General features: G+C 51.6%; 1 protein-coding gene across 1 annotated transcript in view; it reads right to left on the bottom strand.

The window, feature by feature from the left end:
- Window positions 1–85: 85 nt before the first annotated feature.
- The window catches only part of WNT3A (Wnt family member 3A), a 44,743-nt gene continuing 22,107 nt past the window's right edge, over window positions 86–22,721 (bottom strand). The window contains exons 3-4 of the mRNA XM_032477278.1: window positions 7,458–7,723; window positions 86–1,875 (exon numbers count right to left, since the gene is read on the bottom strand). Of these exons, the coding sequence (XP_032333169.1) occupies window positions 1,396–1,875; window positions 7,458–7,723 (746 nt within the window). The 3' untranslated portion in view covers window positions 86–1,395. The remainder of the gene's footprint in view (window positions 1,876–7,457; window positions 7,724–22,721) is intronic.

The raw sequence follows: 22,721 nt of genomic DNA, 5'->3' as shown, positions 1-22,721 counted from the left end.
AGATCATCCCTCCCCTCACTGTGTCTTCTCCCCCTGCCTGGAGGGTGGGCCCCCGGGGTCAGGGGGCCAGGCAACGTTTCACAGTGGCAGAGGCTGAGCAAGGAGAGGTCTTGGAGTGGCAGCACCTGGCAGGAAGTCCCTGTGGGCATTAGCTGAGGGGTTCAGCAGCCTCCCTCATACCCAGACTAGATGAACAAATCAGATGTGAGGAGGACTGAGTGGCCAACCAGAGACTCCAGGACAATGGCCAGTGGCAGGCAGGTCTGGTGCATCATGACTGCAGTAGCAGGACCTGAGGGTCAGTCCTGACCATGAGGGACTGGGAGGAAGACCACCCCTCCAGGGACTGTGGTCCTCTGTCTGCAGCACCAGTGTGGGCTCACCTCACTCCCCCCACCAAATCTCCCAAACAACCTAACCCCACTCAAAGTGATCTGAGTGTGGCCTGGATGGTAGTGCGGGCCAGTGGCTCTGGGCAGCTTTGGAGTCTGGGCCCCTTTCTTGCCTTTACCTTGCAAGAGGCTGTGAATGAGGGAGGTGGAGAGAGCTGCTGAGGCCAAGAGAGATGCAACAGCAGGACTGGAACAGGAGGCTTTGCTCCTCTCCCGTGGATGAGATGGGTTGCAAGTGGGAATGCAAAGACAAGGAGAAGGGAGAGGACTTTCTGTCAGCTGCAAAGCAGAGGACACTGCTGACCAGGCCAAGAATGGCGCCTCGCTGGGGCCCAGGTGACTGATGCTCAGCACAGGGCAGCCAAGACAGAGCCAGGTCTCAGGTTCCAGATTCCTCCTCGACCTGCTGCCACCAGGCCCCATCTTTTTCACCCAAGCCGAGGCAGTTCGTGTGGCTCTGCCAGACAAAGGCTCTCCTGGGTAGGGTCCCCGGTTGGGAGCGTTGGCAGATACCAGGCTGAGGGAGGAGTGCCAGAGGCCTTCAGGCACCTGAATCATTGGAGTGGCGGGGGAGGGGGAGGTGGCAGACCTCAGTGGAAGGAATGGGGGAACAGGATGCACCCCACAGGTTCTCCACAGCTCGTTCTGCCAGGGGATACTGCTCTACACAGACGAGATCCGGTGGATGGAATCGTGTGGTCTTCTGAGGATAGTTAATAGCAGGCTAAATCCCCAGCCTGGGAGTCCTGTGCCCAGAGAGGGCGGTGCCCCCGTCCAGGACCCCCATCCCTGGAGCTTCATCTTGAGAAGGGGCCCCGCACCTGTTGGGAAGAACTCCACCCCACTCAGGAGCCTCACCCCTGCGCTACTAAGGAGGACTCCGCCCCCATCCAGGAACTCCACCCCGGAGCCCCGCCCCATCCAGGGAGAAGCCCCGCCCCCAGAGGGGCCGGCCTCCCCGCCGGGAGGAGCCCCGCCCCGCCGGCGCCGGGGGCAGCGCCCACTACTTGCAGGTGTGCACGTCGTAAACGCGCGCGCACTCCTGGCAGCTCACGTAGCAGCACCAGTGGAAGACGCAGTGGCACTTCTCCCTGCGCCGCTCGGTGCGCGCGTTGTGGCCGCGGCCGCAGCACAGCAGGTCGCAGCCGTCGATGCCGTGCGAGCTCACATTGCAGGTGCGGTCGCGCGTGCCGAAGGATCCGGTCTCGGCGTTGGGCTCGCAGAAGTTGGGCGAGGCCTCGTAGTAGACCAGGTCGCCCTCGGTGGGCACTTTGAAGTAGGTGTAGCGTGGCCGCAGGGTCTCCACCCAGCCGCGCGACTCGCGGTGCTTTTCCACCACCATTTCCGAGGCGCTGTCGTACTTGTCCTTGAGGAAGTCACCAATGGCACGGAAGTCGGGCTGCGACCACCAGCAGGTCTTCACCTCACAGCTGCCCGACAGCCCGTGGCACTTACACTTGAGGTGCATGTGGCTGGCGATGGCCTGCAGGAGCGCGTGAGCGGGGGCGTCAGGGCCGGCTCTCAGTCTCCCCGCCTCCCCAGAGGATGGCTGTGCTCCTCGCCTGCAGCTGCCCCTCTGCTCACCTGGCAAACTCAACCCGTCCACCTGCTCCGTAGAGCTCCCGCAACTCCCAGGCTTAGTGGGTGCCCTTGCCCAGCGCCACACTTCCCTGTGGTGCCAGCAGGCTCTTGTACCATGTGACTCCCCAGGGCCGACTCAAGATCCCCAGAGGGCAAGGCCTGAGAGGCTCCCCCTCCCCCTCCTTGGCTGGGTTTACTTCTGTATCATCTATGTTGGGTGAAGGAAGGAAGGGGCTGTAACTTGTGGCATGTAAGTGTCCGGGTGCAGGAGGGAAGGAGTTCATTTTGACTGAGAGAACCCAAGACCTGGCCCAGATGAACTGTGCATGGGCTGAGTGGCAAGGCTGGGGGAGGGTCACAGGAGTGGCTTGAGCAGGGCACCTTCAGGGCCCAGGAAGCTGGGTTTAGTCTACTGTTTGGAGAGTGACTGAGGAGTAAGTGTTTCTCCCGAGGGCATCTCAACTTCAGGTTCTCTTCCTTTCTCTCTTTGGGGAAAAGAGTCGGGGTGGGGGTGGGGGGTGAAGGGTCCTGTGACATAATCAGAACTAAGACTGCACTGTCCACTACAGTGGGCACCAGCCACCTGTGAGCCCCTGACATGTAGCTGGTGGTCCAAACTGAGAAGCGCTGTTAAATTCAAACCACATGCTGGGTCACACTAAATCCCCAGATTCACGTAAGAAGAGGATGTAAACTATTTCATTCAAAATTTTAATATTGATTGCATTATTGCAATGATAACATGTTGGCTATAGTGGGTTAAGTAAGATTTATCATTAAAACAAATTTCACCTGTTTCCTTTTTAAATGTGGCTACTAGAAATTTATAAATATGTATGTGGCTTCCATTACTCTTCTGTTGGACAGTGCTGGCCTGAGGCTTCATGTGGGCTCTGTGTCCAGCTGCTGCCTCCACCCGGTCCCTCACCCCCGATTATTTCTTCACTCCTTCCCTCACATACTGGCCCTTTCTTAGGGGCATCTGTAAATTACTCACTCCCCCAAGTCCAGTTCTGTCTAATCTCCATTCTCTTCTCTTTTGTGGCCAAGCTTTTCCAAAGAGGAGCTACCACTTCCCATCTCTGCCTCCCTAGTTGCTTGTTTTAGTTTTACTTTTGATCAAAGTTACATATGCATACACTCTAAAGAGTCCAACAGTGCTTAAGATCTGTTAAGAAAAACAGGAGTTCTGCTCCCACACGCTCACTCACAGCACTTTCCCGACCACTTGAGGCAATACTTTGCACCTCTAATAAAATATTTGTCTTGCCACTTCTTGATTTTTCAGTGTTCAGCATTGTCTATGGACCTCTCACCATGGAGGTCCCATAGACCTCACCCCACAACTCTGATGCACACTTTCCCAACCCCCTCTCCTACTCTAAAAACTGTAGCATAATTCCAGTTAGGTCAATATTTAGTGCTGACAGTATTGGGGCTGTGTTAAATGTCATAGCATCCTCAGTTGAGCCATGTGACATGATTGCTTTTCCTTTTCTACAAAACATTTTGTTATTGTTATTTTTAATGTATTTATCACAGATTCATTCTCAAGCTCTCCCTTAGTTGTCTAAATATGCTCTTCAAGACTTTCAGACACATCAGGTTTTCTATTAATTTCAGCTTCTTGGAGCTTTCTTTTTCAAAGGCCTTCTAGCAAATTTTGTGAAATGTGCATGTCTGGAAAAAAATCTTTTCTACTTGAAAAGTTGAAAAGATTGTTTAGTTGAGTATAAATATTTTTCCCTCTCAGGATTCTGAAAGCATTGCTATATTTTATTCTAGCTTTCACTGTTGTTCTTAGAAACTCTGATGACATTTTGCGTCCGGATCCTTTGCATGAAACCAAACCTTTTTCTGGGAAGCTTGGAAGGTTTCTGTGTATCATGGGCTGTGAATTTCACAGCAATGAGTTTTGATGTGGGTCTTCCTCTTTCTTGAGCCAATCACTTATGGGGCCTGTGTGGTCTGAACTTCTGCTCTTCGGCCCTGGGAATCTTCTTGTCTTACTTCTTTGCCAATTTCCTTATCTCCACGTTCATTGTTACCTCCCTTGGACAGATACTCCACATTTTCTAATTTTTCCTATTTTCCATCTCTTTGTCTTTTTTTCTCTACTTTGTAGAAAGGGTGTCTCAACTATCTTCCAACCTTTCTGCTGAGATTTTGTTTATGCTGTCCTATTTTTAATTTCTAAGAGCTTCTTTTTTTTCCCCCCTGAATGTTCTTTTAAATTAACATCCTGTTCCAATTTCATGGATTCAGTGTTTTATCTCTCTGGGAATTGTGATAGTTTTTTGAAGTTTTCATCTGTCTTTATAATGTCTCTTTTCCATAACTTCGGTTTTTGTTTCTTTATTTTGGTCTTTGCCTTTGTGGTTGCTGGAGGCCTTCCTCAGATGTCCAGTGATCCTTGGCTGTCTGGTCGTATTTACAAGTGGGGCACCAAAAATCTTGTCGAAATCTCCTGTGCAGGGACTCATCAACTTGGGCCTTCACTATAGAGTGATCTGGCCACATTGTTTTTTGGGGAACCCCACATCAGTATCTTCAAATCTTTTCTCTTGGGTTGGTCTGATTCTCAGGGGAGACTTTTCCATTCTCCTTCCTAGAGCATAATCAAGCTTCACTGTGGCATTAGGAGATCAGGAAGAGAAATGTGTATGTAGACAGACCAGTTTCACTCGGGCAGTCTCACCCTCAGCTGTACTTGGTGTCCTTCAGCCCAGACACCTGCTTTATTCTTTTTAGGGAATAAGCTTCCAGAATTCTGCCATGGTAAAGGAGGGGTGTTGCTTGGATGCAAGGGGTTGGACAGAAGAGCCGGTAACTTAAAAAGTGCTTTGAAAATAGATTTCAGCCAATCTTTCTGTTTCCAATCCCATATTTATCTCTACTTCTCAAGATATCTGATGCTAGAAATTCCTGGTTCTCAGAGGTCTCTGCTGGCTTAAGATTCAGCTTTCCTGAGTGTCCTAAGATATCAAGTATTCATCTATATGATTTTTGCTTTCAAAGTTTGTTGCCATCGTCACCTCTTCTGTCTTCCACGTTCCTAGTTGTTTATTTATGTATCTTAAAATTAATTTATTGTCATTTGAGTAGGTTTCTAGGAGAATGCAGAGGGAAAAGTTTGTATTTTGTTTGTCATCTTTAACTGGAAGCCCCCATTCATTCTTCAGGTCTACAATTTCTATGTGATTCTTTCCCAAATTTATTGTATTACATTTTAGCTTTGTCAGCACACATAAGCACAATTTTTCATAATCTTGACTAATAATTCCAGTATTCAGAGTCTTGTTTCTGGTTTTCCTTTTCCTTTATCTTTCCCATTTTTGCTGGTTATCACTCACTGTATCATCAGTTCATTTAACAGGTTATCTTTGATTATGTATTGGATACTGTGTTTGAAGAATTATTTGTAGGAAATAATTTCAGCCTAGCATAAGGTTACCATCCTCCAAAGAAGATTTATCTGCTTTTTCCAGGTGCCTGGATATACCAGCAATTTGGAACCATCTTCAGTCTTGAGATTTTTCTAGCCTGCACATGTGCACGAGGGTTCGTCTCCTTCTGGTTTTCCTCTACTCCTCAGGGTCGCAGCCTAAACTGAGGAGTTATTTCCTAAACATAGCACCTTTCGTGGGCCCCTTTTAGCTCTGTGAGGCTGCTAAAAGTGCAGCTCAGCATATGCACTTCTTTCCACATCAGGAAATGACCTTTGGACAACAGCTGCCCCAGGTACCAGGCTCAGAGTCTTGTCTTCTCCTGGACCTTGGACTGCTAATCCTAACTATATGGTTAGTTATTTGACACCTGACAATTATTTTATGGAAGTGTAACGTACATACAAAAATTTATATGTCATAAACACAAAATATGACAAAGTTCCACAGATTACCCGTCCCAGAGCATCAGCTCCTAAGAATCTCCCAACATGCTCTCTTCCAGTTGTTATCCTCTCCTTTCTCCAGGGCATGCATTCTAACAGCATTTCCTTGATGACTAATGATACTGATCACCTTTCCATATATTTACTGGCCATTTCTAGATCTTCTTCTAAGTGGCTTTCCAATTTTTAGACAACTTTTCTATTGGGTTATCTTTTTTATTGTTAATTTGTAGAGATTTATTTATTTATAGAAAAATTTAGAGCTCTTTTTATATTATAATTTTCATGTATTTGTTGGAGATATATATTGTGAACACTTCCTCCTGTGTGGATTGTCTTTTTAGTTTCATGGAGGTGCCTTTTTATGAACAGATGTTCTTAATTTTAATATAGTCCACATGATTACATTTTTTCCCTTCATTATGATTGCTTTTTGGGGGGACCTTTTAGGAAATTTTTGCCTAAGTCAAGGTCACAAAGATGTTTTCTTCTAAATTTTTTTTTCTTTAACCGTTTCCATTTGGATTTATAATTGATTTTTTAAAATACGGTATAAGGTAGGGGGGCAAGATTAAGTTTTTCCATATTGTTATCAAGTTGACTGAGGACCATTTATTGAAAAGCCCATTTCCCTCTCTGTACTGCACTATCTTCTCTATGATAAATTAGGTGACTGTATACAGGTGAGCAGTCTATACTTTTAAAGGGTGCTTCATACATTTCATCCTCCATTTATACTCATCCTTACCAGGAAGAGCCATCTGAGTCACCTAGTTCCCTGTTTGGAAGTCATATGTCCCTGTTCACGCTTTAGCCCTTCACAATTCCCCAGTTCCACTGGCCAAGGCCAGGGCCCTTTTGGTGTTGCTAACTCTGCTGGACACCTCTCAGTCCCTATATGCATCACTTCCTAACAGAAGTTCCCCACTGACCTTCTGACTAAGTCCCTTTGCAGCTTGGTCCCTACCAGCCTCTCCACTCCCCAGATCTCTTTCTTCCTCTGTTCTCCATATTCTTCCCATATTTTTCCTGGCCTAACTCACTTGCATTTTTTCACCTCTGGGCTACCCAGAGGCTCTCCTGGCCTCCCCTCATCTAGATAACTGCCAATTACTCTGCTTGTCCCCACTCATCACCTCTGCCAGTATAAGTCTTTTTCGAGACTCCAGCCTGGGTCTGACCTCTTGGTCTTGTGTGTACATTTCCTCTTTACAGAACTTACCACACTGTGGTGTGGTGGCCTGGCTGTCTCCCCTCCCTGAATGTGATGCTCCCTGAAAGCTCCTGCAGGGCGGGCCTTTGTCCCATCCCAGATGGGCCCTCCATCCTGTGGGAATGCCGTAGACCTTGTGGGAGCAACTGGACAGCTCTGTTTCAAACATCCCTGGTCAGGAGGTGAGCAGACCCCAGCCGGGCCACCATAGGCGTCCCTCCCGCAGCCCACCGCCCTGCCCCCACCTTGGGGTGGTAACCCCTCAAGGGACCACAGCACAGGCCCTGCTCTGAGAGTTTCTATTTCCCGGGACCTGCAGGGGTGTGGTCTCCGGGCTCTCCAGTTAACACCGCGGGACGCGAGGGGGCCGAGGACGTACCTGGCGCCCAGCCTCATTGTTGTGGCGGTTCATCGCGGAGCGAGCATCCGGCCGGTTCTCCCGAGCGTCTGCGAACTCCCGAGACACCATCCCGCCGAACTCGATGTCCTCGCTGCAGCCGCCCCACTTCCAGCCCTCGCCCGGCGAACCCTGGTGGCGGCCGCTGCAGCCGCAGATGGCAGCCGAGCCCTCGGCGCACGAGCGTGTGACAGCGAAGGCGACGCCGGCGGAGGCGATGGCGTGCACGAAGGCGGACTCCCGGGTGGCTGCGGAATGAGGCGACATGGTTGGCAGGACCTGGCAGGGCGGGATGGTGGGGCTGGGCGTAGGGGCGTGGCTGCCTCTTCTCGGGCTGGGTCCTGGGCGCCCATGGTGGGCGTGGGGTGCTAGACTCACACCTCGGTAATCGGTAATCGGTAATGGGAGTCGGGGAAGCCTGGCTGAGATGCGACAGGGGCTTGCGTCCTGAAGCAAGGACCCAAGGAGGAGGGAGAGCTTCCCCCAAAGAAAGTATCCTGAGGGCCAAGGAGCCCAAGAAAAAAAACCTGAATATCACTTGTCATGGCGAACCACAGGGACAGCTGTAATCAGAAAGTCAGATCATAATCAGTGCTGGTGAGGATGTGGAGGAATCAGAACCCCGTACACTGCTGGCTGGAAGGAAACTGGTGCTGCCCCTTCGAATCGGTTTGGCACCTTCTTTAGAACATACACTTACCCTACGACCTGGTCATTTGTTTCTCAAGTATTTACCCTGGAGGAACCTGTGTCTAGGCAAAGATCAGGAAGCAAATGTCACTGCAGTTTTATTTGTAATAGCCCCAAACTGGCTGCTCCAAAATACCCATCAACAGGTGAAAGGATGGAAAACTGTGGCATAAAATAAAAAGTCGTAGGGATGTAAAGTATAGCACAGTGACTAGAGTTAACAATATTGTATTAACAGCTCATACAACTTAATAACAAAACAAACAGACAACCCAATCCAAAAATGGGCAGAAGACCTAAACAAGCAATTCTCCAATGAAGACATACAAATGGCCAATAGGCACATGAAAAAATGCTCAATATCGCTAATTATCAGAGAAATGCAAATCAAAACTACAATAAGGTATCACCTCACACCAGTCAGAATGGCCATCATTCAAAAAGTCCACAAATTATAAATGCTGGAGAGGGTGTGGAGAAAAGGGAACCCTCCTACACTGCTAGTCGGGATGTAAATTGGTGCAGCCATTATGGAAAACAGGATGGAGATTCCTTTAGAAACTGAAAATAGAGTTACCCTATGATCCAGCATTCCCACTCCTGGGCATCTATCCAAAGGTAACTCTAATTTGAAAAGATACATGCACCCCAATATTCAATGGAGTACTATTAACAATAACCAAGACATGGAGACAACCTAAATGTCAATCAACAGATGACTGGATAAAAAAGTTGTGAGATTTATATATAAAACAGAATACTACTCAGCCATAAAAAGAATAAAATAATGCCACTTGCAGTAACATGGATGGACCTGGAGATTGTCATACTAAGTGAAGTAAGCCAGAAAGAGAAAGAAAAATACCATATGATATCACTTGAATGTGGAATCTAAAAAAAAATGACACAAATGAGCTTATTTATAAAATAGAAACAGACTCACAGACATAGAAAACAACCTTACGGTTACCAGTGAGGAAAAGGATTGGGAAGCCATAAATTGGGAGTTCAAGATTTGCAGATACTAACTATTGTATATAGAATAGATAAATAACGAGTTTATACTGTATAGCACAGAGAACTATATTCAATATCTTATGGGAACCTATAATGAAAAAGAGTATGAAAACACATATATGTATGTACATGTATGATTGAAACGTTATGCTGTACATCAGAAATTGACACAACATTGTAAACTGACTATACTTCAATAAAAAAAAATACTGTACTGTATTTGAACGTTGCTAAGAGAGTAGGTCGTAAACGTTCTCATCATAAGGAAAAATCTTGTAACTGTGTGGGGTGGTGGATGTTAACTAAACTTATTGCTGTGATCATTTCACAATATATACATAAATACTGAGTCATTATGTTGTACGTCTAAACTAACATAATGTTATATGTCAATTATATTTCAATTAAAATGTTGTGGCATAGCCATAAAATGGAATTCTATTTAGCATATAGCAGGGAACAGAGTGTGGATAAATCTCAAAATAGTCAAACTGATTAATAAAAAGGCAGACAAAAAGCCTCCTGCTCATGTCCCAACAGCCCATGATGGAGCCTCCTGCCCAGATGTCTCGGTTGGAAGCTTCCAGCAGCCTGACAGCTCAGCCCAGAGCGTGGCTCCTGGCCCACGTACCGCCCACCTGTGCCTCTTTGTCTGCACACCCTCTTTTGCTCCGGGCACCAGGCACTGAGAGGCCCAGCTGAAGGGCTGCCTCCTCTGGAACTTTCTGAAGACCAGTGCCTCCTCACTCCGTGCTGCCCCTACGTGCTCGGGCCTGGGAGCTGCAGGATGCCTGCCAGGAATTGCGTCCAGGCCACGACTGACCCCAGGAGCTGGGTTTGGAGCTGCCGGGCCCCTCCACAAATGGAGAAACTGAGTCAGGGAACGTGATATTGGTTTTGTAGAAGTACAGAGGGTGATGGCTGGAGCTTGGGGAGAAAGCTGGTGGAGCTGATCTCGATCAGACAGGCATGTAGGGAAGTCAAGGGAGGTCTGCCTGCAAGAGGCCAGCTGCAGGGGGTTGCTGGGTGGGGGAGGGCCTAGCCTGGTAGACAGAGGCCTGGAGGAGCTGGTCTCAGAGGACAGGCAGGAAGTTGACAGAGCGAAAGCACGGGGCAGGGGTATTCTGCATGGGGGAATCCACAAGGGCAGGGCCCCAGTGGGGGAGGGGGTGGGCTGGCAGGACCAGAGGGAAGTGCAGAGCATGTGGGGGACAGCCTGGACTTCGCAGAGGGTGGAGCCCCAGCCAGGATTCTCCAGACAGGATGAATGAATATATCATACCTGCGGAGTGTGTGCAAACATTTCTTCAAGGGAACCAAGCTATGATCCGCTGTGGGTGGAGGATAAGGGCCTGGGGGTATCGTGGGTCCTGCGTAATCTGATAGGCCTGGACTCTCATTGCTCTCTGGAAACTTCCAGGTGGCAAAAACCCAACCACAAGTCCAGAAAGGGACTCCCCATTTCTTCCCTATCAGCCTCCCACTGCAGGCTTGGCTGGAGACTGCCCGAGTCTGAAGGCTGCTCTGGCCTACCGAAGTGGCCCTGGCCCCCCGAAGTGGCCCTGGCCCCTCCTGCCCCTCCTGGTCCTTCGCCATGAGTCCAGTCTGCAGCATCCTCCACTTGTACCAGAAGAAGTTCTTAGTTGGGACTGGCACCCTCAGCTTCCATCTTCCCCCAACCATACACACACACACAGACATGCACACACAGACGCTCTCACACTCTCACCCACATATACAAGCAAACACATACACACACACACACACACACAGGAGGAGCGTTTTGTCCAGTGCCCATCTGGCCCTGCCCAGCCCCTTCTCTACTTCTTGCCACTGTGTCCTTGCTTGACTCACAGTCAGGCTGACTCCTATGCATCCACCGGACGCCCTTTCAGCCCTGTCCACCACTCCCTGGCCTCCAGCCACATTCAGCCCTCATCCTTTCCTTGGGTTCTTTCCAGTTGCTTCTCTGCTCATGTGCATCTGCTGTGTCCCCATCTCTGCTCTTTGGGGCACAGGCCAGGGTCCTGGCTGTGTAGTCTGGGCGCAGCCCATGCCTAGCAGAGCCCTTTGGGTCCCAGGCACTGGGAGCGCCCTCCTACACCCATTCAGCCTGAAAGTTCCCTGAGGTGGAGATTGTGTCCTGTTCACATTTTGTTTCTAATCTGGAGCCTCAGGCCCATCCCACAGATGGCGACTCGGGAGCAAGGGCCTGATCAGAGGAGAGGGCAGGGGCCCTGAGCTGGGGCAGGGAGTCCAGAAGGGTCTGAGCCCACCTGGGCAGGCCCACGCCCGGCGTCCTGGCTCTCTGGCCCTCCCTACCTAGCTTGTTCTTGAACAAATTCAAGACAGCTCCTCTCACTGTCCCCTTCCCAAAAATCAGCCAGGTAGCTGCCTCCTCAAGACACTTGAAGTCCTTGCCGCATTTTCCTTTTATAATACAACTGATCAGTTGCAGGCAGGCCTGGAGCCACCTTCTGCGGGCTCAAGGCACCCATAAATAAATACTGGCATGGACACAGACCCTTTTCCTTCTTGTCCCTCCGCTCAGCAGAACCCCCGCCCTTATTTTGTCTTCTCAAGGACTCAGGCTGTCCCCCACCTCCAGCTCCTCGGAGGGTGGGCTCACCTCCTGATTCTCACCACTTCAGGGTCCCAGTCTGGTGCCACCCCTCCTGTCTATGCAATGACCCTGGATTAGGGGCTGTTAGCTGGTGGCCTGGGGTCTTCTCACCCCCCTGTCCCAGGGCAGAGCAGATCCAGTATGTCTTGGGCATTCCTGGAATCCTGCACACAACCTGGAACCTCTCTCACAACACCCACTCTGGTGGTCCATCTTAAGGCTCAGATTCTCCAAGGCCTGAATATGCTCCCCCAACTCCCTTTGAGCCTGTCCCCCAGGGCCTAGGGCTGGCTAGCTCTTACAGGAGGATCCTGCCTCTGTCCTTGCCTCTGCTCTGCCCCTTCCTCCACTCCTCCAGCCCCACTCCACCTCCCTTTCCCCAGGTTCTGAGATAAAGGGAGAGAAAGGGGGCCTGGGGCTTTGCCCTACCCTGAACAGGGCTTGGAGATCTCTGCTTATCGAGCTCAGGCAAACAGTCCAGGGCCGCCAGACACACTTGAGGGGAAGGGTGTGTGGGGTTGGGAGGGGTGCTCCCCCTTGAACTTGGTGGAAAAAGAACTCATTCCTGCCCTGCTCTGTCACCAACCTGCTGTGTGACCCTGCACATGTCTCTCTCCCCTGTGGGCCTCAATTTCCTCTTCAGCTGAATGAGGGGGGCTCCTCACAAAGTCTGAGGACACCTTGAAGCCAGCCTTCAACTCACTCATGAGGAAAAGAAGCCTTTGCAAAGACCATGGGCCAGAAAAGTATGAATACGGTTCATTCTGGCAAAGAAAGTCCCTTTTAAAATTGAAGACACAGGTCTTTAAGCAGTTCCCAGAGATATTGATCAATCACAAAGGGAACACCCAAAACTCTGCGTTGGAGAAATCTGGTAGACCCCAAATTATCAAAGAAGTTTGAGCTGCAGTCATCAGCAGTGGGACAGATGACACACGGATGGACACCACAAGCCTCCTGAGACGATGCTCCAAGGACACCCCTCCTCCTTTGAGACATTTCTCACCAAAGATGCATAACCTGTATCTAATCATCAGGAAACATCAGACAAACTCAAAGGCCTGACCAAGCTCCTCCCAGCCTTAAGGGCACGAAGGGCCAGGGCTAGGCTAAGGAGCCTAAGGACCTGGGATGGGATCCTGGACAGATAAGGTGGAAAAACGGGCATCTGGGTAAAGTCTGGAGTTAGTAGTGATGAATCTTAGTTTAAATGGATATAGCTGAGTTTGTGTGATGTCAGCACTGGAGGAGGCCTGGGAGGGGATCTGAATTCCTGCAGAGTTTCTATAAGTCTACAATTATTTTCAAAGAAGAAGTTAAATACATCCTGAGGCCATGCAGAAGGAACACAGCCAGAATGCCCAGCTGACATCCCACAGTGGTGGGGTTAACTCAGGAATCCATGGGTAGGCTTTTGGGGGTTCACAACCCTCTCAAATCATGAGCAGGAATGCCAGGGCATGCCTGAAAACTTGTGTGTGTGTGTGTGTGTGTGTCTGTGGTTTTTTTTTTTTTTTTTTTTTAATAGAGGATCCATTGCTCTTATCAGATTTCCACAGGAGTTTGACAAGAAGGTCATGACTAATGGCCTGGAGTAGCCTCAGCTTACAAAGGAAGGGAGACAGGGCTCCCCTGAGGTTGTGGGTGGGGAGGGCACAGCCAGGACTCATACCAGGGCCTGAAGCCCAGCAGCTGCCCCAATTACAGCGAAGTTTTTAGCCACAGACAGCAGCTTTCTAGAGTTTTCGGCTTCTGTTTATGCAACAGAAGCAGCTAAGGAGGGAAACGGGGAACCATCCTGCCCTTGGGAAGGGAATTACATCTTGGAGATGAGACTGGAAATACCTCTGTCACCAGCAAAATGCCTTCTTTTGAATGGGCTGTGGGAGGTCAAGAGAGGGGGGGGGTGTAGGCTATGGGAGGGGTGCTTAAGGACCAATGGTGCCAGTTTGCCAAGTTGCTGGGGTAGAGCCGGCATGAACATTTTGAACATCCTCTAGCTTGCTCTGTTCCAGCCCAGGAGACTCTTATTCCCACACTGTGATCAGGGGTTGGAAAAAGGAAGAAGAAAGGCAATCTCGTGTAAGAAAAGCATCTTCTAGCAGGAAAACAATCTTCCCCAGAAACCTGATGTTGTCTCATTAGCAATTATTTATTGAGTCAATGCAAAGTGTCAATGATCTAGCCTTCTTTTCATCTATCTACCAAATATTCATCCATACAATCCACTTACCCACCCACCCATCATCCATCTACCATCTATCTATCCATCCATGCATCAGTGCATCCACCCATCCATTCAGGACCTGAGAGTCTATGAGTACCACATTAGGCTCACAACTAAGAATAAAAGATAAATAAGATGCAAGGTGCCCATTCTCAAGAACCGAGGTAAGAAATCTGCAAGACAGTGGATTGCTGCTTTATCTGATGAAATTTCTAACAACGCAGGCTTTCTGACAGTTGAAGGAGCTCCCCATGCTGGTGGTAATTAAGCATAAACTGTGTGACCCACTTTAGGTGGAAGAAATCCCTGCACTGGGAAGGAGGAGGATGAACCAGAGGAATCCTTGCATTCCTTTAATGGGAGGCTCTGCTGTTGCAAATCAGGTTCTTTGCTTTGGGCTGTGCTGAGTCACCTGCCTTTGGGAGCTTATAGATCATGAGGATGAGAATAGGGGGAACATGGACACACAGCAGGCTTGGCTACATGAGCTCTGGGGCAGGCCTGGGATGGATGGATGAATGGTGAATGGTGGAGAGTGGGTGGATGGGTGAGTGGATGAATGGCTGGCTGGCTGGATGGCTGAATGGTTGGATGGATGGATGGATGGGTAGATGGGTGGGTGGGTGGATGGATGGATGGGTAGATGGGTGGGTGGGTGGGTGGATGGATGGATGGATGAACGGGTGGATGGATGGTTGGATGGGTGGGTGGGTGGATGGATGGATGGATGGATGGATGGGTAGAGGTAGAGTCTGGGGCAAGTGAGGAGTAGTATTTGGCAAGAGCTGGGCATTTGGAGGCAGGCAGGGAGAGGTGCCTGGCAAGGATCCATTGCTGCTGAGGCCAGAGCAGCCCTAGGTGAAGAGGCTGAGCGTCACACGTGAGATTGGCTTTGGCAGTTACTTCACCTCCCTGGGTCTCCGAATTTTAGAATCAGAGGGATCTTAACAAATCCTGTTTCCAGATTTGTATTTTATGGGCTTGGCAAGTATAGGGATCATGTGGGGACTGAAATGGGACTACAAAATGTTGTTACTTTTTTGAGAGAATATGACAGACAAGAAAGGACTATCACAATTTCAGAAAAGGACCTTTTAACATCAAACAAGTACACATTTCCAAAGTCCTGTATGCCGAAGAAAGTTAAGAAAAAAATCCTTCCAAGGACCTCATCGTTGACATTTCACCACGAAGCTAGTGGTTTGCAATGATTTACTGAGCAGTGGCTCTGTTCTAAGTGGACAAGAAGGCTGCAGCCTCTGTCCCAGGGCTGGCCTTCCCTCAGGGACACCACCCAGGGGGCCATTTCATCAGGGGTTGACAGGAGAGTACTGCCTGGAGGCCGTCCTGTCCTGGGCCCTGCGAATCCTTTTTTCACTGCTGAGAGAACTGGCCCAGACAGAAGGAGGGGAGCTCCTCTCTGGTGAGCGGCCACTATGGGTCCGCTCAGCCCCGGAGATGTGCAGAGGCTCAGAATGAGGTCAGCCCCAGGCCCCGGCTGCCCAGCAGCAAGAGCTGAGTCCAGACAGGGTGTTGCAGGAGAGGCACCTACACCCCCAGCAGTGGGTCCCACAGCCACCAGACTGTTCCCACAGTTGCCGCTTTCAGGTGGTGGAGCGGCCATCTGCCCTGCTGGGTCCCACACCTCCCTGCCACGGGGTAGAGAGAGAGGCCTATTTGTCCTTTCCTGGGAGGGAAGGCTGTGGGGGGCTGATGCTGGATGAGAAGGAGGAGCTGATCCAAGTCTCCTGGGACAAGCCCATTGGCCTAACGGGGCACTGAGCGCTTTCCTGAGGAATGAGTGTGACCCCGGGCAGTGGAAGTTCCTGGAAGGAAACTGTGGTTCAAATACAACCACTGACCAATGAGATCAAGCTCCCGAGACGTTCTGTCTGTCAGGTCCACCCAGGTGGGTTCTTTGGGAAGCTCTGCAGGTAACCTGGTGTGGGGGGCTGCCCCAGCAGTGGTCACTGCAAACCCACCCAGGGCCACAGTTTTGGGGTGGGGGGCCTCTATATCTGTAAAGGGTTCCCTGGTGATTCCGATGCTGAACCCCCAGGCTCCCAGGTCTTAGATCCCTAAGCCCCCCTCCTCTGGAAGGTGGCCAGACCCAGGACGCATGTGGGAGGGAGGCCCAGGGACAGGCTCCCACAGAGAGAGGGGAGGAGTTCACTTTGGGGAGGAGGGTGGTCTCTGATACACTCCCCCCTTCAGAGGGACGTGGAGGGGGCTAACACGGAGGGTCTCACATAGTCCTCCCACCCCGGGCTCCCACTGTCCTGGCCCCTTTGTGAAGTGAGGCCCCTTGTCCCCAGAGGCTGGGACCCGAGGGCCTGGCTGCTGTCATCTGGGACTCAGCCTGGGGCAGGGTGCGGTGTGACCTCCTCCTTGGGAGTTGTAGGACCTGCCTGTCATAGCCTCCTCCTGGCTGACTTCTGGCCTGACGGACAGCCCTCCCTCACCTGGGTGTGCCTCCCCTGTGGCTCTTTGAGACCCAAGGCTCCACCTCTCCCTTGGATACTGTTGACCTTGGGGCCAAATCTCCTGCCTTGGCACTGAGGTTGGTCAGCAGAGGGGGTGTAGCCATGAGACAGGCCCTTCTGCCTCCATGGAGCGCCCCCTCCAACCCATCTAGGATCATGGCTGCAACCACAATCATCTGCCCGGGGTGGGGAGTCCTGCATCCTAGCCCCAGCCCCACTGCTTCACTACCTTGCAGGGAAGCTTCTCCCTTGCCAGGTGTGTGGGGCAAATCTCCCATCCCACAGCCTTGCTTCCCACTCAGCTTAGGGCCCTTTGTAAGTCCTCCCACTAATGTTGCTGGTAAGGAGTTCCTCGTGGCAGATGCTGGTGATCACAGTTCGATGGGCCTTTAGAGAGGCCGGGAAAGAGCAAACGGCTCCTGCGGGCACTGAGCTCCATGGGGACCTCTGAGGGGCCTTTCTCTGCTCCCACCTGCTCACAGAACACCACTGGTGGGATGCAGCAAGAACTCAGTGCCCTCACACGTGTCTGATCCCGAGCGCACACTCCGGGGCAGCAGCTGTGGCTCCCTCTCAGGCACCACACGGCCTCCCTGAGCCAGGTCTGGGGTGTCTGCCCACCTGGCAGGTGAGGGGCTGTAAGAGGGGGAGGATGCAGAGAGGCAGGTCCAGGGATGGCTGCCACCCCACAAAGCAGACAAGCGGCTCCTGCAGCACCTGTGCAGGCGCAGAGAGGTCACAAACGCCCTGAGTCTGTCTCCGTAGCCCACGGAGGACGCAAGGGAGACTGTAGAGCATCCGGGGTTGGCACTTCGTCTCCCAACCAATGCCCAAGACGAAGGAGGGACAGATGGAAGACCGGCCAGAGCCCCCAGCCAGCAATTTCCCCCTCTCCCACACAGCCCACCTTCCTGGGTCTCAGAGCTAGCGGGGCGGCCAGGAGGGGGTGTCGCGATGGGCAATGGTATTTGGTAATCCTGTTGGCCCGTCCTGCACAAAGGATGAAGCCACCTGAGAGCGGAATGCGGCTTGCGCCCCACTGTCACTGCGGCCCCTGACACTGCCCGGCTGCCAGCACGGCCGGCGTCCTGATTACCTGCTGGGGCTAATGAATCTGGCTTTGTGAGCCACTGTCACGCCGCGTTAGGCCCACAATGGCCTGCGATATTTTATATGAATTTCCCCCTCGTCGGCGATTAGGCCATAGCAAGCCAGTCATAGCAACCGGGAGGTATGCACGGCCCAGGGGCCTGGGGCGCGAGGGGAGCTCACTATTCACACGCTTTAACACAGCACTCCCGAGGGCGTGTGAATCGCCAGCAGCATTTTCACTTTTCTCTTGTGCTTAATCTTGTCGTCGTAGCGGGGACATTGTTTTCTGAGCCAGGCACGGCAGGGGGTCGCCAGGGTCTCTCCTGGCCCCTTTACACACCTCCCCAACCGGGAAGAGTTAATGATACACGGGGGAGGCCGCAGAGACAGTTGGAGCCCCCCAGCCACCGTGAACCGAAACACTTTCCGATGGGGGTCAGGGGTTGCAACCTGGATTCGGGGATGCGGGTTCCCTCAAGGGCCCCTGCTTCTCTCTGACCCCTCCTAAGCCCTGAGGCTTGTGCCGTCCTGACTGCCCTGCCCCCAGCCCCGTGCCTGCATGCTGGCCCTCCGCAGACCAGGCCGGACACACAGGGAGGCGGACAGACCACCCCCTGGAGCCCGGCCAAGGGAAGGGGCTCTGCCGGGGAGGGGACACACTGTGCTGTCCCCTACCTGCTCCTCCCCAGCCCATCCCCCCAAGGAGAATGGGGGAAGAAGGCAGGCAGATGCAGGTGCTTGTCCCAGGGCTGTCCGAGGGCATGGGCAGGGGGTTGTGAGGGGATGAGCACCATCTAGGGGGACAGGGCAGGTGATCATCCTGCCGAGACCTCAGCTGGCACCCACAGACCCTGCCCCAGGGTAACCAACCAGGACTATGGCATGACATGCTTTGAGGGGGTCAGCCAGGGCCCCAAACTCAGCCGCCCTGTGGGCAAGGTCCAGGTGCAGACACCACAGCAAGGGTCAGCCCACCTCTACCAGCCACTAGGCCCCCTTTGCCCCTGGGAACCACTGGGAATGCTCGCCTGGGGTGCAGATGGGCAGGCCCTGTGTCCTCCAGGGCCTGAGACCCCTAAGGAGCCTTGGAGGCACACGTGCTGGAATCAGAGGCAGGGCTGGGCGGCTCCCCCAGTCTCCTCATTAAGGAAGCCACTGTGGCCCAGAGCTCCTGAAATAGCGGATGGATACAGGCTGAGGCCGTGTCTAGGGGTCACTGATGATGAAGCTGGGGGCACCAATAGGAGAAGCATCAAGGTCCTTGCTCCCCTCTGTGGATGACTCACCCCCTTCTGGCCGCTTCCATTTCTTTAAGGTGCAAATGCCCCATCCAGCTGAGACCCAGGTCCCCGCAAAGTCATGTGCCATCCGCAAACCCATCAGCCCGGACCTCGAATTGCTGTGCCCACTGTGCTTCCCCAGGGGTGTGGTCCTGGCCTGGCTGGGCTTCCTCCAGGCCCATCTGCTGAGGCACTGAGCTCTAGGACCTGCCTTCCTTGCCTTTTGGCCTCCCCACCCCTTCACCTCATCCGGGGTTAAGAGTGGGTATCGGCCAGCTCTCAGGGAAAGCAGGCGCTCCAGGTGTCCAGCGGCCGGCCTGGAGGGACAGATAAGCTGCAATCCTGTGCCAGCCTTTATGCACTCAAAATTCCTCAGATGCTTTCTGCCCGAGGCAGGTTAATGGTCCTGCTGCCATGGGAAGAAAGAGTGGTACTTCTTCTGAGCCTGGGCTCGCTTCCGTCACCCAACCCCATATTCCTTGCTGACAGCTTCTCAGGGGTCCACATGGCCAACCCAGTCCCCAGCCCCAGGCCAGGCAGATGGCGGTACGTGTGTGTGTGTGTGTGTGTGTGTGTGTGTGAGCTGGAAGCAGGAGGTATGAGCTCTTTTCCCCACATCCTCCCTCACACCCCCCCACCCCTACCCCAACACGTGCTCACACACGCACATGCTTGCACACGTCCACACAGGGCTGGGCCCCTCTCCTCAGCTGGCCGGGCGGCGTTAAGCTCTGTTCAACTAGGCCGCCTCAGCAGGGGTGGCCAAGCACCCCATGGGCCCTGCCACAAAGCCTGAGTGACCTCTGACACGATTAGGGTCGCCCTGACCCTAATCCAATCAGATTGATTACTGCGAGTGTGGCCCGGTGGGCAGGCAGGGGCCTCCACAATGACCTCGCAGAGCTGGCCTCTCTCTGGGGCACCTGGCAGGCTCCTTCCTCCCGGGCCATTCAGCTCTGCGCCACAATGAATCCGGCCATTTCTCAGCCCCGTGGCAAGTGAGGGGGGAGAAGGGGCTTCCTCTTTCCCTTTAGACCAAGTGGTGAGGATGTGGGGGAGCTGAGATGACTTTCATTCAGCTGAAAAGGGAAGAGGGAGGGAGAGAGACCAGGCGGGGGTGTTGGGGGCAGAGGGAGCAAAGGGCAGAGGAAGGAGCATGGACATAGGGGAGCGGACATGAAGGGAGGACATGGGGGAGAGTGGACACAGGAAGGGTGGGAAGGGGGGAGAGGGAGGCTGGGACACCAAGGCTACATGAGGGTCCCAGAGGCCTGCTGGAGTCTGGACTCCACCTGAGAGGCTTTCGAGGAAGTGATGGAGTGCAGAGGAGGAGGGGGAACTCCCTGGGCCCCCAGCCCAGGATCTAGAGGCTTGTCTGCTCCTTGGGGCGGGCCCTGGGCACCTGCAGGGCCTGCTGTCCCCTGGAGAGCCCCTACAGACCCCTACACAGGCTGGCACACCTGCAGGAGTCCTGGTCTGGCCCCTTTCTTGTGCCTCAGTTTCCTTACTTGTAACCATAGTGCTGGCAATTGGATGGGTTGTTAGGATGTGATTTGATGCTGTGTGTAAAACACTTAACACACAGCCCCAAAGCACTGCATACATGTTTTAAAGAAAGAGAGAAAACCCTTTAAGACCCTCCCCAGGGGAGCCCACTCACATGGGCACTCTCAGGCGTATGTGCTCATCCCTCTGTCACTCACTCAGCACATCCTTATAAAGTGCCCACCCTGTGCCAGAGCACACCTTGGGTCTGCCATCTGTGCCTGCTGTGTGTACCTGCTGTGCCCCAAAGGTCTCCAGGGCGGGTCCAAGTATCCCTAGAGAAGCACAGAAACAGAGCAAGACACTTAAAACAGCACAGGTACTTCCAAGGCATCCTTGCTGGCATCCTTGCCTTCATCCTTGCTTCTTCTCCCACCTCTCCTGCCAGGACCACCCAAATCCCAACTGACCCATGAAGAGACTCCCAGTCTTCTTGGTACATGTCCATCCCAGGGGTCATCTATAAAGATTAGGCCACCAAGTCCTGTGCAAATCAGGTGTTTCCAATTTCTTGCTTCCACAGAATGAAGGAGGACCCAGTTGAATGATGAGCTGACAAACTTTAAGAACTTTTTGATAGTAGATCCTTGTGTGATTTTTGGCACATATAACTTAGACAAAATTCAAAGAATTGAGAGAGACATTATATCAAAACTCTCTCTTTTAATCTATTTATTTTTGTGAAGGATGATCCTCACACCTAGATCTTTAAAATTTAAGAACAGCATGGGCCCTGAAAGATGTTCCTCTAACATCAGGAGGAAATCAAGGGCACCTGCTCTGCTCACTGCTATTCTACATTGTCCTGTAGGCTCCAGCCAGGGCAACTGAGCAAGCAAAAAATAAATAAATAAATAAATAAATAAAGGATGTTCAGATTGGAGAGAAGAAGTAAAACTGTCTCTATTAGCAAATGACATGAAAATCTTAAAGAATGCATGAAACATCTATTAGAATTGATAAACTTTCAGCAAGGTTACAGAGTATGAGATCAATATTTGAAAATCAACTGTGTTGTTATACACCAGCAATGAACAATGCAAAAAGGAGATTAAGAAAATTATTCCATTTATAATAGCATCAAAAAGAAAACATGCTTAGGAATAAATCTAACAAAAGAAATATAAGATTTGTATGCTGAAAATTGCAAAACATTATTGATAGACGTTGAGGACCTAAATATATTGAAAGACATCCAATGTTCATGGATCAGAAGACTTAAAATTGTTCAAATGGCAATATTCCTCAAAGTGCTCTGCAGATTCAATGCAATCCCTAAAAAATCAAGCTTTTTTGCAGAAGTTGATGAACTGATTCCAAAATCTGTATAGGAGAGTGAGGGGTCTCAAATAGCTAAAACAAGCTTGGAAAAGTGAAACAAAGTTGGAGGACTCACACTTACTAGTTTTAAAACTTACTTTAGGGCCAAAGTAATCAAGACAGTGTGACCTGGGCATGGGACAGATTAATGAACCAATGAGGTAGAACAGAGCCCAGAAATAAGCCCACACTTCCTTCTCTGGCTTCCAGGTGGAGCCAGACCCCCACCAGACAGAGCCATCCTCTACCACCAAGATGGCAGCCTCCTCAGGTGAGACTGGCTTCTGCCTTCTTCCCCAAATCCCTGACATTACTTCTTACCTAGGGGAGTGGGAACCCTAGACACCCCCATCAGGCTCTGGACTCAGGAACCCAGATAGCACTATGATCCTGTCTGGGCCCTCCTGGCCATTGTGCAAATAATGAACATATCTCCTTGCCCCACAACACCACTGATCATGGCACAGCATGGGACCTGTATGGGTGGCAACTGCACCACACAAACGTACATACATATATGTGCACACCACACACATAAACATGAAAACATAGGCAGGCACATGTGAACACACAGGTGTGTGAAGACGTGCACACATGCACACACACATGCCCACACTCACACAGATGCACACACATGACCCCACATGCACATATATCATACACAGTCACACACATGGGCATGCACGCACACACACACTTGCACACACTCACACACATATGCCCACACACACTCAATGTGCACATCACCTTGTGGTCCTAACTTCTCCCACGCATGGCAGCGGCCATCCCTGCAGGAGCTGCTGTGTAATTACCCCAGCCAGCAGCTCTGTGAAGTTGGCTGAGTGGCAATTATTCTTCCATTTTATAGATGGAGACGCTAATGCTCCAGGAAGTGAGCTGACCTGCTAGACAAGGTCACAGGGCATGACTCTCCCCTGCCCCCTTCCTGCTTCTAGAGAACACAGGCCA

Source organism: Camelus ferus, chromosome 3, assembly GCF_009834535.1.
Source record: "Camelus ferus isolate YT-003-E chromosome 3, BCGSAC_Cfer_1.0, whole genome shotgun sequence".
Classification (NCBI taxonomy): domain Eukaryota; kingdom Metazoa; phylum Chordata; class Mammalia; order Artiodactyla; family Camelidae; genus Camelus; species Camelus ferus.
The sequence above is the reverse complement of the archived record's forward strand: the minus strand, read 5'-3'. Positions and strand labels throughout refer to the sequence as shown.